The sequence below is a fragment of the Pistacia vera genome, unplaced genomic scaffold (genome assembly GCF_008641045.1).
Source record: "Pistacia vera cultivar Batoury unplaced genomic scaffold, PisVer_v2 Contig1012, whole genome shotgun sequence".
NCBI lineage: Eukaryota > Viridiplantae > Streptophyta > Magnoliopsida > Sapindales > Anacardiaceae > Pistacia > Pistacia vera.
This window is the reverse complement of record NW_022195042.1, coordinates 1-16217: the sequence shown is the minus strand read 5'-3', so window position 1 is coordinate 16217 and position 16217 is coordinate 1. Positions and strand designations below refer to the sequence as shown.

Genomic DNA, 16217 nt, shown 5'->3' with positions numbered 1-16217 from the left:
CTGGAACTTCGGAATAAGTGGTTGGAAAAAGATGAGGTGGTAATTCCTTATTGGTACGGTGAATCCCAGCCGGATCCAGATCCCAAACCTTATAAAGAGTCGGACTTTGCAACTGAGTTGAGACTTGATTCAGATTGACCATGGGTGGTCAGGATGTTTTGGATCAGTTTGCGGCTAGTTTGCAGGAAAAATATCCCGGATTGCCTCCAGGATATGCACAGTTCGTAGCCAAGGAAACCCAAGGTGATTGGGAAAAGGCGGAAAAACTCTTTAAGAAAGGTGTCAAGGAAGAAGACTTTGTTTCTAAAGTGGATGGAAAACGGAAGGTTGATATTCCAAAAATTTCTACCTCAGATGTTGAGCGAATCAGCAGGTATTATGAGGAAGAAATGAAGAAACAAAGGAAAGGAGAAGAAACTGGAAGATTAAAATCGACTCTAGGTCCAGGTCCTAAAAAGGCGGAGCTCGATGAGCTAATCTCGAGACTCAGGGAATCTGAGTTTAAAGATGATCCCCTTGAAGGAATTCGTAATCCTTTAAATTCTTTCGAAGGATTTCTTAAGGAAATCTCCAAACCCGAATACAAACAAACTTATCCCACAAAGATAAGGTCAGAGTTTGTACCTAGGGGAATACCTAGAATGGCGGAGATACTGTCTAGCGGAAGTTTCCTAAATATCGATTGTGTTACAAATGTAACGGATGTGATCGAGGCATGGGAAACTGTTAACTAGGTTCATATCCAAAATAAAAACTTTGAACTCAGTGATACTTACAAGTTTCTAAGATCCACACTGCAAGGCGCTGCAGGAAGCTTTTGGAGAAGTCTAGAAGTTGGTACGGGTCTGTTAGATACTGTAAGGGACTTGAAGAATGCAGAATCTATTTTTGCTCTCTTCAAGGATATGCTCTGTAGAGAATTTACTAGGATAACAATTACTAGTAGGAATCTCGCGGAGGTAGTTGCCTTAGAAGCTTTGACAAAGCTTAGGCTTTGTGACATGTGTCTGTTTGAAAATTTCGTCTGTGAGTGTAGACGATATTTTTATCAGTTGCCTGGTGGCACACAGGAAGTCATGAAGAATACTTTCTTTGCTAAGCTTCCCCCAGGATGGGATAAGGCAGCAAACGAGGCGTTTAAGCTTTTACTTGAAAAGAATCAGGTTGTTGATTCTTTGGGAGGAAGAATTCAAACTTGATTTTATAATCTGCAAACCAAATTTGCCATCTGATTAATCTAGATTTGTCATCCTTTAAAGACAATTTTATAAAAGTTTTTAAATATTTAGAATCTGTCCTTAAAGTAAATTCCTGACTGATTACGAACAATTGAAATCGGTCAATACATTCTTTCGCTGCTAAAACTTCCTTTTCATGAACAGGATAGTTTATTTCAGCAGGAGAGAATTTTCCTGACGCATATCTAACAATCCGTTCAATATTATCAATACCGTATTTTTTAGAGTAGGGAAAAAAATGTGTATTTTAGAAATGATAGGAATAGGATAAGGGAAAAATAGGGAAATAAACGCACCCTTTGATTGCTTTAAAAAAATATAGGGTGCGTTTGGTTTATTATTTTATATAGGATTTTGGGAATAATATTGGGTAGTTTAATAGGGGAGTATTAGAGGTAAAATTTAAAAATTTATAAAAAAAACTTCTAGGTTTGCTAATTTAATTAAACAACCCAACATATAAAATGACAAAAACACCCCCATGCCGAAAAATTGCGTTACGTGTGCAGGTGCAACGGATTGTTAGTGGCCTCAACCTCACAGGATTCGTCGTTCTTTTTGCAACCGTAGATTTTAGCGTCTGCAAGGTTTGGCGAATTTACAAGTTCCCACCCCTGGTTTCATAAATTGCAAATTCTCACCCTTAAATTAACACTATTACTTTTCTCTAAAAATACCCCCCACATCTCAAATTTCTCTCAAATAACCCCTAGTGATCCCCACCAAGCCAAAAATCCAGCATGATTTTGACACCATTGGACCTCCTCGATGCCACTATCAGCATCCCTTTATCCTCGTCACCAAAACCCCTAACTTTTCCACTCGATTGCACCTCAGCGAGGTGCCAGAATTTGGCTGGAAAGGCATGATAAAACGCGAAAACTTAAGGGAGAGGCAGTGGCGATCGGTGGGCAATTACGATCGGCGATTATGGGGTTTTTGTGGGGGGAAGCTGCTGGTGCTATTAGTATGTTAGGGGTGGTTTATGGTGTCGGGACCTACCAACATTTGGATTAAACACCGACTGAAACTAAGAGTGGCAGCTGGCAATTGGGGGGTTCAATCAAGCGAGGAGGTTAGGGGTTTTGATGTGGGGGTTGAGGGGATTTTAATGGTGGTATCGGGAGGGGTCAACTGGGCGAAAACAGGCAGAAATAGCCTGAAATCATTGGTAGGGTGAATTTGAGAAGTGAAGGGTTATTTTGAAATTTTCATCTTTCAAATGATCATTTTACCCTTTTAACTGTTAGATTAGACAATTTTCTGTTAATTTAAGGTAGGGAATCTACAATTTATGAAACCAGGGGTGGGAAATTGCAGATTCACCAAACCTTGGGTGGAAAAATGTCATTTACTCTCATATTAATTGTATTTTGTGTGTGTGTGTTTTTTTGTTATTCATTTAGTGTTTGTATAATTAATTATCTGGGGATTATTTATCAATTACAACGATTCAATTATATTTTAAGATATTTATAATTACGTTTTCATTTATTTGAAATATTATGAAGGCATTGATTATCGCATTTTCGAATTATTAAAATTAAGAAATTAAAGTATAANCATTTACTCTCATATTAATTGTATTTTGTGTGTGTGTGTTTTTTTGTTATTCATTTAGTGTTTGTATAATTAATTATCTGGGGATTATTTATCAATTACAACGATTCAATTATATTTTAAGATATTTATAATTACGTTTTCATTTATTTGAAATATTATGAAGGCATTGATTATCGCATTTTCGAATTATTAAAATTAAGAAATTAAAGTATAAGGGTCCGTTTGGTTCATTATTCAGATATTTTTTAGAATAATATTTTGAAAAAAGCTAAATTGGGTGGGTGTTACGATGTAGGATTTGAAAATTAACAAAAATACCCCTCTATGTTTATTTATTTACTAAACACCCCTATAATAAAATATTAAAAGTTAACAAAAACACCCCAAACCCACCCATTAAATACGGACAGCCAGCCACCATCATCAGAGGGTGGCCGGAGTTGCCATATCAGCGCATGACCGACTGAATCTTGCCGGTCGTGCGCCGATATGGCCTTTTTCGACCAGATCCACGGTGGATCTGGCCATTGATAGCCAGATCTGGCTGCATTTAGTCGTTTACGACGGCCAAAGATATAGCCATCGTTGATGGTCAACGACGACCATATCTTGGCCGTCGTTGACGACTGGCTACGGCCAAAGATCTGGCCGTTGACGGCCAGATCTTTAGCCGTAGATCTGGCCTTTTTCGGCTAGATTCACCATGGATCTGGCTGGAAAATGCTAGATTGGCGCACTACCGGCCAGATTCAGCCGGTAGTGCACCATTATACTAGATTCCGGCCAGCTTCCGACAGTGGTGGTCGGAATCTGGTAAATGTGAGTTTCTGGGGTGTTTTTGCAATTTCAAAAAAAAAATTAGGGGTGTTTAGTTAAATTAATCATAGATCTGGCCTTTTCCGGAAAAGGCTAGATCAGTGCACTACCAATCAGATTCAACCGGTAGTTCGCCATTATACCAGATTCTGGCCAGCTTCCAACAGTAGTGGCCAGAATTTGGTAAATGTGGGTTGCTGGGGTGTTTTTGTAATTTTTTAAAAAAAATTAGGAGTGTTTAGTTAAGTTAACAAATTTAGGAGGCTTTAAATGAATTGAATAATATAGAAGAATATTTTGAGAATAAGCCACTTTTACTGTTTAATTTTATTTGGAAAACTTATAATGCTAATTGGAAGAGTGAATGCCTAAATTATTTATAAATGAAAATTTTTCATTTGCGCTAAACCCACATCCCAAATCAATTTTAGTTTATTCTAAAACAGAACCCCTGAAATTCTTCTACAATTTCTTTTCAATTTTTGAAACCCTTGCCACCACAATGTCCAACCTCAGCTTGTTCCCACGGTGGCCACCACAGCTGCACCAGGTCGCCGCCATCCAACTCTATCATCTGGCGTTAAGAGTCTCTAGTAGGTTACTCTAACCATAACTCATCTTTCCGACGTGATCCCAGTGGCATCTCTCGGATTATCCAAATTCCCTTCATTTTCACAGGTTATTATTTTTTAAAGCTGAAGTTGTTTATCCTTTTGTTTTGCTCTTCGGAAACAGTGATTACACTAAAAATAATTGTTAATGATTTATTGTGATGAGTGCTAGATTGCTAGCATGCATCAGTGAGTTGCATTGTTAATGATTTATATATGTTTATACATCATATGCTCAATAGAAATTGCAGTTCTGGTAGCATTTTTTGGTACCTGAATGCTACGTGGTCATTGTATTATGTTCATGATATTTAATTAAATCTTGACTAAGATCCAACGGTCATAGGGGCCTCTTGGAAATATTGTATTTGGCCTTTTGTGTCCAATAACTGTTATAAATACGAACATGTCCATTATTACGCAATGAAAAGGGATGATATTGTTCTTATTTTATGCAATGAGCTTGACTAAGCTCATCAGTTATTGCGTTTCTTCTCTGGTTGCACTTGTTTTGGTTGGTTGTGTTGATGGGAGTTTGCTGGAAGTTTGGTGGTGTGATGTTGTGGCTTTTTCTGCATATTTGTGTTGCTGCAGTGTTGCATTTGTGCAGGAAAATTAGAAAACTCCATGAAAATTCAGTTTATGCAGTTTTTTTTTCCTTTTCTATTGTTTCATCGAGATTGGAAAACTGCATGAAAATGTAGTTTACTGGACAATTACAAATGGTTTAACTTTTTTGGTCATGACAATGAAAATGAAAAATACATCCAACAGGGCATTTCCATTAAATGGTAGAAGGAGAATGTTGCATATAAAGAAAATATATTGAATTAAATTATACGAAACATGTGTCCTAACTATGTTTTTGAATGAGTTGCGTTATGAAAACTTGTACACAAGCGACATTACAACATGAAGAGTATGAACTGTTGAACTGGCTGTTTTGATCGATAACAATACTCTCCTCTGATGAATTTGTCAGTTTATTTTTTCTGCCCCTTTTTTTCCAACTTGCACTTGCTTGCATCCTCCTACCAAGTACCGACAACGACCTCCAATGGTTTCGCTTGCTGAATATCTACAACATGGAGAGAACATAATAATGAATGGACCAATTTAATTATGTTATATGGTTTGTTGCTGCACCTTTACCATTCAGGTTAATCTTGAAAATAAAATAGAAAAGAAATTTGAAAGAGACAATGAAGGAAAGGGAAAGTCACCTTGTTGCTGCCATGACGAAGTTCTTTAGTTTGTTTTCTTCTGATCAGATTCAACGCTCAAAACCTGCAGCCACGTCCCAAATATCAACCAAAAAATGTGAAAGACAGACATATTAACACCATTCAAATACAAAGACGATGCCTTGTTCTTAGTGGTTATCCAACAATCAGTTCTCTTATCATGCAAAGTAAAGTTACGCAAGTAAAACACTACAGAATCAGCTTCAAAATCAAACATGTAACAATCCAAACAATACTTTTTAAAGTTCCCAAGATAAAAAATACCTTATATTTAGTGTGAACAATTATTTTTAGTGTTAACAACTGAGTGATCCATTTTCGAATAATCTGCATCGAACAAACAAACACAAATTTATCATGGAACACATACACAATCAAACACTTGCATCAGTGAAAATGAAGGGAGAAATCTAAAGATTACCAGATTCACGGTCATGTGGGATCAAAATAAATACTCCCAAAATGATAGCTAAAGTCGGTGCTCCTCAACTAAAACCAAATCTCAAATCCGCTTCTTACTCTGTTTCAACAGATTCACAAAAAAAGAACAAAAATTAAATGGAGCTGATTTCAAACTCTATAGTAAGACTGAATAACAATATTGAATGCTTATGCTTCTTGGTGTCATAAACATTACGTTGTTCAACTAATTTAGAGTAAACGACATGTTCCCACCCAAGGGTTGGCAAATCTGTAAGTTTTCACCCCTGGTTTCATAAATTTCACATTCCCACCCTTAAATTAATAGAAAATGGTTTAATTTAATTGTTAAAGGGTAAATTGGTCATTTACATAACAGTAAATTTGAAATAAAAATAAAAATTTCAAAATAACCGTTCATATCTCAAACTTCTCTCACAAGCACCCTCCACATCTTAAGTTTGAAATATGATGATCACACCCCTGCGACAGAAACACGACTTGGCAGCTCGTGGATAGCAAACGGCGAGTAGGGGAGGCCAATGGAGGCGTGGGTTTTGTTGAGGAGAGGATTGGGGGTTTGAATGGTTGTGAAAATGGGTATTTTCGGTGTCAAAACCAGCCAGAATCTAGTTGTAAACTTGGAGAATCGCGGGAGATTGCAGGGGCTATCGGCCGGTGATTTGTGGGTGCATTGGGGTGGGAGTGTGAGGAGTTTTGGTGATTGTGGAGTGGGGGTTCTGATGGTGGTGACGGGGGAGCTTGGTGATGTAGGAATCAGCCGGAAATGGCCTAGGAGCGGCGGGTGAGAGGAAAAGTCTCTGAAATTGAGAAATCTCGTCGCCTTGGTGGGCATCGGTCAGGCGAGGGTGAGGGTGCCGATCCTAGTCTCTTTCGCACCTCTACTGCCTTGGCTTTGGCCCATCTATGGTGCCGATTGTGGTGGCTGGGGTTTGCCCAGCTTGTAGGGGTGCGATGGACAAGCTTCTATCTTCCAGGGAGGTTTATGATATTTAGCCACCACAATCAAAAGTACAAGTTAAAGGGTAGTTTGGTAATAACATATTTTATACTATTTCATACCCTAAAAATGTTAATTTACTTGTGGGAATCTGGAAAGACTGGAATTTTTGAAACCAATTGTGGGAACTTGTAGATTCACCAAACCTTGGGAGGGAACAGTCATTTAATCACAAATTTATAACAATCTAATAATTAGAACATCAGATAGAATAATACTTTACCATAATATGACATTGTTCAACAAATTGTTACAATTTTTTTTTTTCTGAAATATTGAACAATTCTTAAATCAATCAACTTATTATAATTCTTTCTTTATAATATAGATTTTATAACGTTTATATCTAATTCATTATTAATAAGAAGTTATATATGACTAACTATATTGCATAAATTTTGTACACATATTCTTTGAAAAACTAAAAAGAACTAATAATTAAATATAGATAAATACATAGACATCAATATATAATTATGATATTAATTACTGATTCTATATTACTGATAATCCAAAAGTTATATTCATATTAAATATCTATTTCCACTTAAAAACACACTGATTACATAATGTAGTTTTGAAGTTATTTTTAACTTTTGTATTAAATAAATAACTATTCCAATCCCGCTGCACATTACCCGAAGAGTTGTTTTAAACATCAAGATTAAGTGTGTTTTTAACAAATAATTGTCTATTCGTCTTTTGCCTGTTCATATTCTTTGTTTATGAAAAGTCATTCAATAATATTTATATCTATATAAGATAACCAAATAGAAACCGTATTCCATTCAACAAGTCGTGCACGTTCACTTTTTTTTTTTGTTTCATTCACATACCATTAACCAATGACAAATAGAAAACCAACCATGGACAATCTAGAAGCAAAGAAAGCAAGAACATAAGATAATTAACATTTAGCAATTTCTCATATATTTCTTTCTATACACTTACTATGATATCAATATATGTAAAACTTTAATAAATTAATACAATTTCATTGTTTTTTTTCCATAATTGAAGTGGCAATGTCGGATAGACAAGTTGAACTCAAAAATATTCTAAAAAACGTTAGCACCAACTTGAAAAATCTCAAAGATATTGTTTTCCAGGTTGATGCTAATGTTTTTCATAATATCTCTTCAACCTATCTATTCGACATTGCCACTTCAACTATGAAAAACAAATAATGAAATTGTATTAATTTATTAAAATTTTACATATAAAAAGAAATATAAGAGAAATTGCTAAATGTTAATTGCCGTATGTTCTTGCTTTTGGAATTGTTGATAGTTGGTTTTTTGTGGTTAATGGTATGTGATTGAAACCAAAAATAAAATAAAATTGATACAATCATACAACTCATATTGATAACAATCAAGCTCATAAGTGGTCCATGTGCCAGGTCACACATACTGTTTTGCTTCGTCTAATTGCATCACCCAGTCCCACGCATTGTATAAACATGTACTATTCTTGGGTATATGCAATTATGGAGATCTCGGTTATAACCGAATAACAGATCCATTAGGAGTTTCATTCAAGAAATATTTGGCAGTACTGTTTTTTATTTATCAAAATGTGCAGCGAGTCTACAGACGAGGTCCCTTGCCCGACATTCTTCCGCCCCGAACACAAATGCTTGTTATAGACTATTTTTCAACCACCTATGTAAATGTATTAAGTTAACGAGTCTAATAAGAGTGGATTAGAGTAGAAATACTTATGTTAAGACTATTAATGTACTTCAATGTAACTAGTATTTTNCAAATGCTTGTTATAGACTATTTTTCAACCACCTATGTAAATGTATTAAGTTAACGAGTCTAATAAGAGTGGATTAGAGTAGAAATACTTATGTTAAGACTATTAATGTACTTCAATGTAACTAGTATTTTTGTTTATAACTTCTTTAGGTCCTAATTATTTTTAGATGTTAATCCAATTCAGTTAAGCTACCGTATTCATAGTATGGATATTTGGTACATATCTTTTATATAATTATAATCGTAGATACAAACTTTAAAAAATTATTTTCTTTATTATTTGCATTAAATAAATATTGGTCATTCAAGGGATTAATTTCCCACGTATTAGATTTTAAATGTAGCAACGTTATTTTTTTTGCTACGGTAGATTAGAAAAGTCTCCGTTTGTCACTTCCCAAATATCGCAGACTTCCGGCTAGACCGCCGTCAATTTAACACGGTAGTAATGGAAAGTCAAATAAGTCATCTCTCACCCTCGCAAGGTTTCCCGCCTGTGCAATTACTTCACTACCCATACTTTACCCGTCAAATCACAGACTCAACCTCAGCAAGTCCCCACGTATACAGTGTCATTCTCGTCAACACAAAAACTTAACCTCCAACCTTGACACATCTCTGCATGTCCAAATACTTCCCTCCCTCTCTCATCTCATCTTTCCTAAATATACATCGCTTTTCTCGGCAATCGAAATTGTAGAAACGTTTCTGAAACGATGCAGTCAGTAAGGACCCGCCGCAAAGTGGCTCCAGCCACCGCAAACGGCGGTGACTCAGCCGAGAAATTGGACCAACTTCTCCTCTCATCCGCCATCTGCAACGGCGAAGACTTAGGGTCGTTTGTTCGCAAAGCCTTTGCATCAGGAAAGCCCGAGACACTCCTCCACCATTTGCGCCAGTTCGCCCGATCCAAAGAATCCGAAATCGAGGAAGTCTGCAAGGCCCACTACCAAGACTTCATCATGGCCGTTGATGATCTCCGATCTCTGCTCTCTGATGTCGATTCGCTCAAATCGGCTCTCTCCGATTCAAACTCAAAACTCCAGTCTGTAGCTGGTCCGCTCCTATCCTCACTTGACTCGTACGTAGAAGCGCAAAATATTTCGAAAAATGTTGACTTAGCGCTGAAATCAATTGTGTCTTGTATGAAACTGATGGAGCTTTGTTCACGAGCAAATCATCATCTTTCAAGCAACAACTTTTACATGGCTTTGAAGTGCACAAATGCAATGGAGAATGAGTTCTTAGATAAAACGCCTTCGTCTACTTTAAAAAGAATGTTAGAAAAGAAAATTCCAGCGATTAGAACATATATCGAGAGAAAGGTAAACAAGGAGTTTGGTGATTGGCTAGTTGAGATCCGTGTAGTATGTCGAAATTTAGGTCAATTAGCAATCGGTCAAGCTTCTTCGGCGAGGCAACGAGAAGAGGATTTACGAATCAAGCAGAGACAAGCTGAGGAACAGAGTCGGCTCAGTTTGCGTGACTGCGTTTACGCTTTACACGAGGATGACGAAGATGGATTTAACAACGGTGTTGAAAGTGATAGTAACGGTGTCTCTGGTCTGTTAGGGTTTGATTTGACTCCTCTTTATAGGGCTTATCATTTACACCAAACATTAGGTCTTGAAGATCGATTTAAGCAATATTATTTTGAAAATCGGAAGCTTCAATTGACGTCTGATTTTCAGGTATCCTCAATGACTCCGTTTTTAGAATCTCATCAAACATTTTTCGCCCAAATTGCTGGTTTTTTTATTGTTGAAGATCGAATTTTAAGGACCGGTGGTAATTTGATATCTAAAATTGAAGTTGAGAATTTGTGGGATGCAGCTGTTAGTAAAATGTGTTCAGTACTGGAGGATCAGTTTTCGAGAATGCAAACTGCTAATCATCTCCTTCTGATTAAGGATTATGTGAGTTTGTTGGGTGTCACATTGCGCGGATATGGGTACCCAGTTGATGCTTTGCTTGATGTTTTGAGTAAACATAGGGATAAGTATCACGAGTTATTGTTGTCAGATTGTCGTAAACAGATTGCTGAAGCCCTTGCTGCTGATAAGTTTGAGCAAATGTTGATGAAGAAAGAGTATGAGTATTCTATGAATGTGCTTTCATTTCAGATTCAGACATCGGATATTGTTCCTGCATTTCCTTATGTTGCGCCATTTTCGTCTACGGTGCCTGATTGTTGTAGGATTGTGCGGTCCTTCATTGAGGACTCAGTGAGTTTCATGTCGCATGGTGGGCAGCTGGATTTCTATGATGTTGTTAAAAAGTATTTGGATAGGCTTTTGGCTGAAGTTTTGGATGAGGCTCTTATGAAACTTATTAATACATCTGTTCATGGGGTTTCTCAGGCAATGCAAGTTGCAGCTAATATGGCTGTTTTAGAGCGCGCTTGCGATTTTTTCTTTCGTCATGCTGCACAGCTTTCAGGAATTCCATTGAGAATGGCAGAGAGGAGTAGGAGGCAGTTCCCTCTAAACAAAGCGCGTGATGCTGCCGAGGACATGCTGTCTGGGTTGCTTAAAACAAAGGTTGATGGTTTCATGACATTGATTGAGAATGTGAACTGGATGGCTGATGATCCCGTACAGAATGGCAATGAATATGTAAATGAGGTCATAATATATTTGGAGACTCTCGTTTCTACTGCACAACAAATATTGCCCGCTCAGGTTCTTAGAAGGGTTCTACAAGATGTTCTTTCTCACATATCAGAGACCATTGTAGGGGCATTATATGGTGATTCTGTTAAGAGGTTTAATATAAATGCTATCATGGGAATGGATGTAGATGTTCGACTTCTGGAGTCTTTTGCTGATAATCTAGCTCCCTTGTTCACAGACGGGGATGCAAATCAGTTGAAAACAGCTCTTGCTGAGTCAAGGCAGTTGACTAATTTGTTATTGAGCAATCACCCTGAGAATTTTCTGAATCCAGTGATTAGGGAGAGGAGCTACAATACTTTGGATTACAGGAAAGTAGTGACAATATCAGAGAAGTTGAGGGATCCTTCAGATCGGCTGTTTGGAACCTTTGGAAGCAGGGGAGCCAGGCAGAATCCTAAGAAGAAATCTCTGGATGCTATGATAAAAAGACTCAGGGATGTGAGCTGATTTGGGACGGAGCTTAATGTATGATTCTTGGTCTTTTTCCCTTACCACTGCTGATTGTGATTGGCATATCTTTTAGAGGTTCATTGCTAACTCTATTTGGCTTTCGATAAGGCCTTCCAATTCTGGTCATTTGATTGTATTGTTAGCCATCAAAATTTTATTTTTGTTTGTAAAATAAATTCTCATACATAGGTATTCAGTTATTGCATTGCATTCTTTTGAGGTATATTAATGAATTTGCTGTCCCTTCTTGCATTGTGTGTTAAGGTTAAGATCTAATGGTTAATTGTTAGGCCCAAACAGTACCTTATACATGCATCAGGATACATATAAGAAGAGTAAGACCTTTCGTGTTGATGCCATCATTATTCATGTTTGAACTTACATGAACCAGAACTTAACCTTCGGTAAGCTTGAATTTGGTGGTTTAACCAGATTGCTTGATTATTTGGCTCTTGGAGGAATGTTGTCAGTTTGGAGTTCTGATTACATTTTCTGTTAACCTGACTTTTCTTATTAGGACTAGATAGATTGGTTTATATGCAAATGGCTATATTGATTATTTGTGAGAAAAGAGATTGAATAGGATGCTGCAGGATTAAAGAGTGAATTATGAGATGAATTATATATATTTTTTAATAATATTAGCATGAATTAGATCAGGTATTATGAAGCTCGCACTCCTTTTTGGGGAAAGAATCTTGTATTTTGAGATCATGTTTGGCTTGTACAAAATGGTGATCTAGTTTTTAATACTGTCATGGACTTTTGGATTTCATGAATAAGCCCAGTATGAATTGTTAATCGGTGTTATTCTCTGAAGTTGGAATTGGTGACAATCTGGATAACACTGCTAAAATAGAATGATTGGTCTGAATGTATTGTATTGTATTAAGAAACATTTATGTATAGCGTTAGTTAAATCTTTATTTCGTGTCTTCTGGGGGCAAATAATCGTTTGGAGAAGGTTATTAAAAGTTTGGACAACTTTTCAACTGTTTATTTTGAGTTTTTCTATTTAAATATCTCTCAGCTTGAAATTGGTGAGGGTAGTGGTTGTTTATTGTGATTCCTTGTCTTACACCTGTTTGTGTTGGTTTAGAAAAAGGATGATAGTGTATGATAATTGAAACTCTTGTGTTTCTTCTAATGTTCCTATCTGCTTCAGCTCATGATTGAACTTGGTGGTCTTCTTTGCGTACTAGGAAATTCTCGTCTACCACTTTTCTGACCCTCTGGACAAGGCTAACTAATCTTCATGTTAATCCAACTGCTTCGGAATGTGCTAAGTAGGAGTGGTTGATGTTGATCAGACTAATAATTGTATCAATTTCGTAATGAGAGGCGCCTCCACCTATTTGACTGTGTTTGTTGAATACTAATTTTCTTTATTTAATCTCGTTATATTAATTAAGATGTCTAATTTCGAGATTATTCTTTCTATAGTTTGAATGAAGGATGATGCAGATTGCTGTCCTCACCCATTTGGCGTTATGTAGACTTCGCCCTTGCTATATTTCGAATTTCTAATTCAGCCAGTAGCCCAAAATCTTAGACAAGGGACCAAAGTTTGATAAATCAGTTGTATGCCAATATGTATATGACTATAACATATTCAACGAAATGAACACGACCTCTATTTGTTATCGAAATCAACGTCATGTTGCTTCCTTGACCACTGGGCTCAAGGTCACCTATGACATGAGTTGAATTTTACGTTCAATTTGCCTGTTTGACAGTTTTTGTAGTAAGTTTTCTACCAGAATTATCCTCGCTTGACCTGAGGATCTCCTTTACTGTGATATGTAGGTTTCCGTTTTAATCGGTTGATTTTGGTACTGCCGAAATCTTTGCACCTCAATTTCATTAAAGAGTAAATGGCATGTTCCCACCCAATGATTAAGCGAAATGGCAAGTTTTGCCCATTGTTTTAAAACCCGGATCGAAGGATAACTCGTTTTGTTACTTGGGTCACGGGTCAACCGGTCCAATCGGTTGGACCGATAATGTCAGCGATAATTTTATTTTTAAAAAATTACATATTAATCTTTTAAATTTTAATATATTACAAAAATTCTCCTAAAAAAGTTCAAATTAGTCCCTAAACTTTATATTTACTTAAAATGCCGCAAAAAAATTACTAATTAATCTCTAAACTTTTGACATATCTCTAAAACATCCCTATAAAATTACAATTAACCTTTATAATTTTGAAATATTATAAAACTCCCCTAAAACCTGAACCGGAGAAGCTGCCGGGTCTCGGTCCGGTTTTAAAAACAGAGGTTTCGCCATGGTTTCATTTATTCTAAATTGTCACCATTAAATTAACAAAAGTTATTTAATATAACGGTATTAACGAAAATTGTTTAATATCCCAATTTTCACCTTTAAATTATCAAAAGTTGTTTAATATAACGGTATTAACAAATTTTTTAATATAACGGTGGTTAAAGAGGTATTTAAGTTTTTTATTTCCAAAAGTAATAAACCCTATCCATCTCAAAATTTTCTGCAGCCAACCCTTCCTCTCCGTCTCCAACTCCACCGCCACCACCAACACCAATAACTTACATTAACAACACGAATACACTTCAAAATCCCAACGAACTGCATTCAATCAACTTCTCAAATCAAATCTCAACCCGAAAAAAAGACCCTGTCGCGCGAAGGCGCACGAGATGAGTTCGACGGCGACTGGGCGAGGAGGTTGACAGGGGGTGCTGGAGGACGACTGGGAGGTGCGAGGAGAGGAGGCGCAACGGCCTTCTCCGCGCGCGCAGGCGTCAGGCGAACTGTCGTTCGCAAATGGGTTTTGCGGCGGCTGGTGGATGGTGTTTGCGGCGGAAAAGGAAAGGTGGGGGGCTGGTTTTGGGTGGGGTTGTTGCGGGAGAACTTCAAAAGTCGCCGACGGCGACGGGAGTAGCGAAGGTGTGCGACGGGAGTGGCGAAGGAACTTTCTGTTCTTCACTTTTGGTTGCTTTGGTTTGATTTTTAGAGTTGTTTGAGTGTAGTTTGTTTGGCTATTGATTGGAGTTGATTTGTTGAATTTTGGGAGATTAGATTGTTGAAAAATTGGCCATTTTTCACTAACCCACCGGCGCCCAGCATCTGTTTGTAAAAAAGCCACAACCAACGGTGGCTAGGTGGTGGCAATGGCAATGGAGATCGGGAGGGTTAGATGAAGAAGAAGAAGAAAGAGGAGGGAGGGTAATTTGGTAATTGTAACCCTATATATATATATATATATATGGAGTTCATTGACTCTGTGGGTGGGGGTCTGGAATAAATGAAACTAGGGGTGGAAATTTGTCTTTTCGCCAATCTTTGGGTGCGAACATGTCGTTTGCTCTATCATTAAAAGAACAAAATTGGAGGTTTGATTTGGGTGAAGAGTGGGGTATTGGTTTATTTTTAACAAGGAGAGGCTGAAAATATCAATAATTCTTTTGTCTGTACTAATGTGTGATTTGATTGTTACAGAGCATCTTAAATTGGAGAGCTGTCACCATCTGCTTACAGCCCTGCATGCGTGATCACAGATGCCCCTTCCAGTTCCACCGCATCCACATCCGTTTCGTCTTTCACTTCATCAGCCTGTCAATTGTTTAATTTCACTTTCTCCAAGCCTATCTACTTTTACTTGGCTTTAATTTACACATATTTATGGTTAATCAGTGCAGCAGAAATAACTTGTAATACTACGTGGAAGCTTCAGCTCTTTACAAACTGTCAAAACAGATCGGTTGGATATGGTTAAGATACTACTGTATCTTGAGCGAGAAAATATCAAGGATATAATGCAATTAAAACCTTGACTTGAATAACAATTGTGACAAAACGGCCTCCATCAATGTATACCGAAATCATAAAATTCATTTAATGCAAAACCAACTAAGCAACTACAATCAAGAAAGAAAGAAAGAGAGAGCGAGATGGGTTTGTTAACCTTGTTCATTTTGATCTCCTTCACAGCCCCAATTGCTTTAAGCGACAGTAATCCGTCTGCATATGAGGTTATTTAAGAATACGACTTCCCGGTGGGTATTCTTCCTAAAGGAGTAACGAGCTATGATTTGAACAGAGATACTGGCGAGTTTTCAGCATATATTAACAAGACTTGCAGCTTTTCCGTTGATTCTTATGAGCTGGAGTACAGTTCCACAATCACAGGCGTTATATCCAAAGATAGAATCAACAACTTGAAGGGTGTTAAAGTTAAGGTGATTCTGCTGTGGCTTAATATCGTGGAACTGGTTCATGATGGTAATGACCTTCGATTCTCAGTGGGGATCGCCTCTGCCGATTTCTCAATCAATAATTTTGCAGAGTGCCCTCAGTGTGGGTGTGGATTTGATTGTAATGATTTTCTATTATCTTCTTCTTAGTTGATTGTAATGAAATTAGGGAGGTTTCACC

At 37.1% G+C, this 16217-nt stretch overlaps 1 protein-coding gene across 7 annotated transcripts; it reads left to right on the top strand.

Moving 5' to 3' along the window:
- The first annotated feature begins 9261 nt into the window (after positions 1 to 9261).
- Positions 9262 to 16211, top strand: LOC116113421 (exocyst complex component SEC15B-like). Of its 7 annotated transcripts, none has more exons than XR_004125423.1 (2): positions 9262 to 11876; positions 13245 to 13301. XR_004125423.1 is itself a non-coding variant. In XM_031399809.1 (2 exons), the coding sequence occupies exon 1, from the start codon at positions 9393 to 9395 to the stop codon at positions 11796 to 11798; it is 2406 nt and encodes an 801-aa protein (XP_031255669.1). In that variant the 5' UTR covers positions 9262 to 9392; the 3' UTR covers positions 11799 to 11816; positions 15282 to 16211. The 7 variants fall into 7 exon arrangements, 4 of the variants coding, with proteins under 4 accessions (XP_031255669.1, XP_031255737.1, XP_031255607.1 ...); XR_004125418.1 differs by lacking the exon at positions 13245 to 13301 and adding an exon at positions 13004 to 13230; XR_004125411.1 differs by lacking the exon at positions 13245 to 13301 and adding an exon at positions 12967 to 13230.
- The last annotated feature ends 6 nt before the right edge of the window (positions 16212 to 16217 follow it).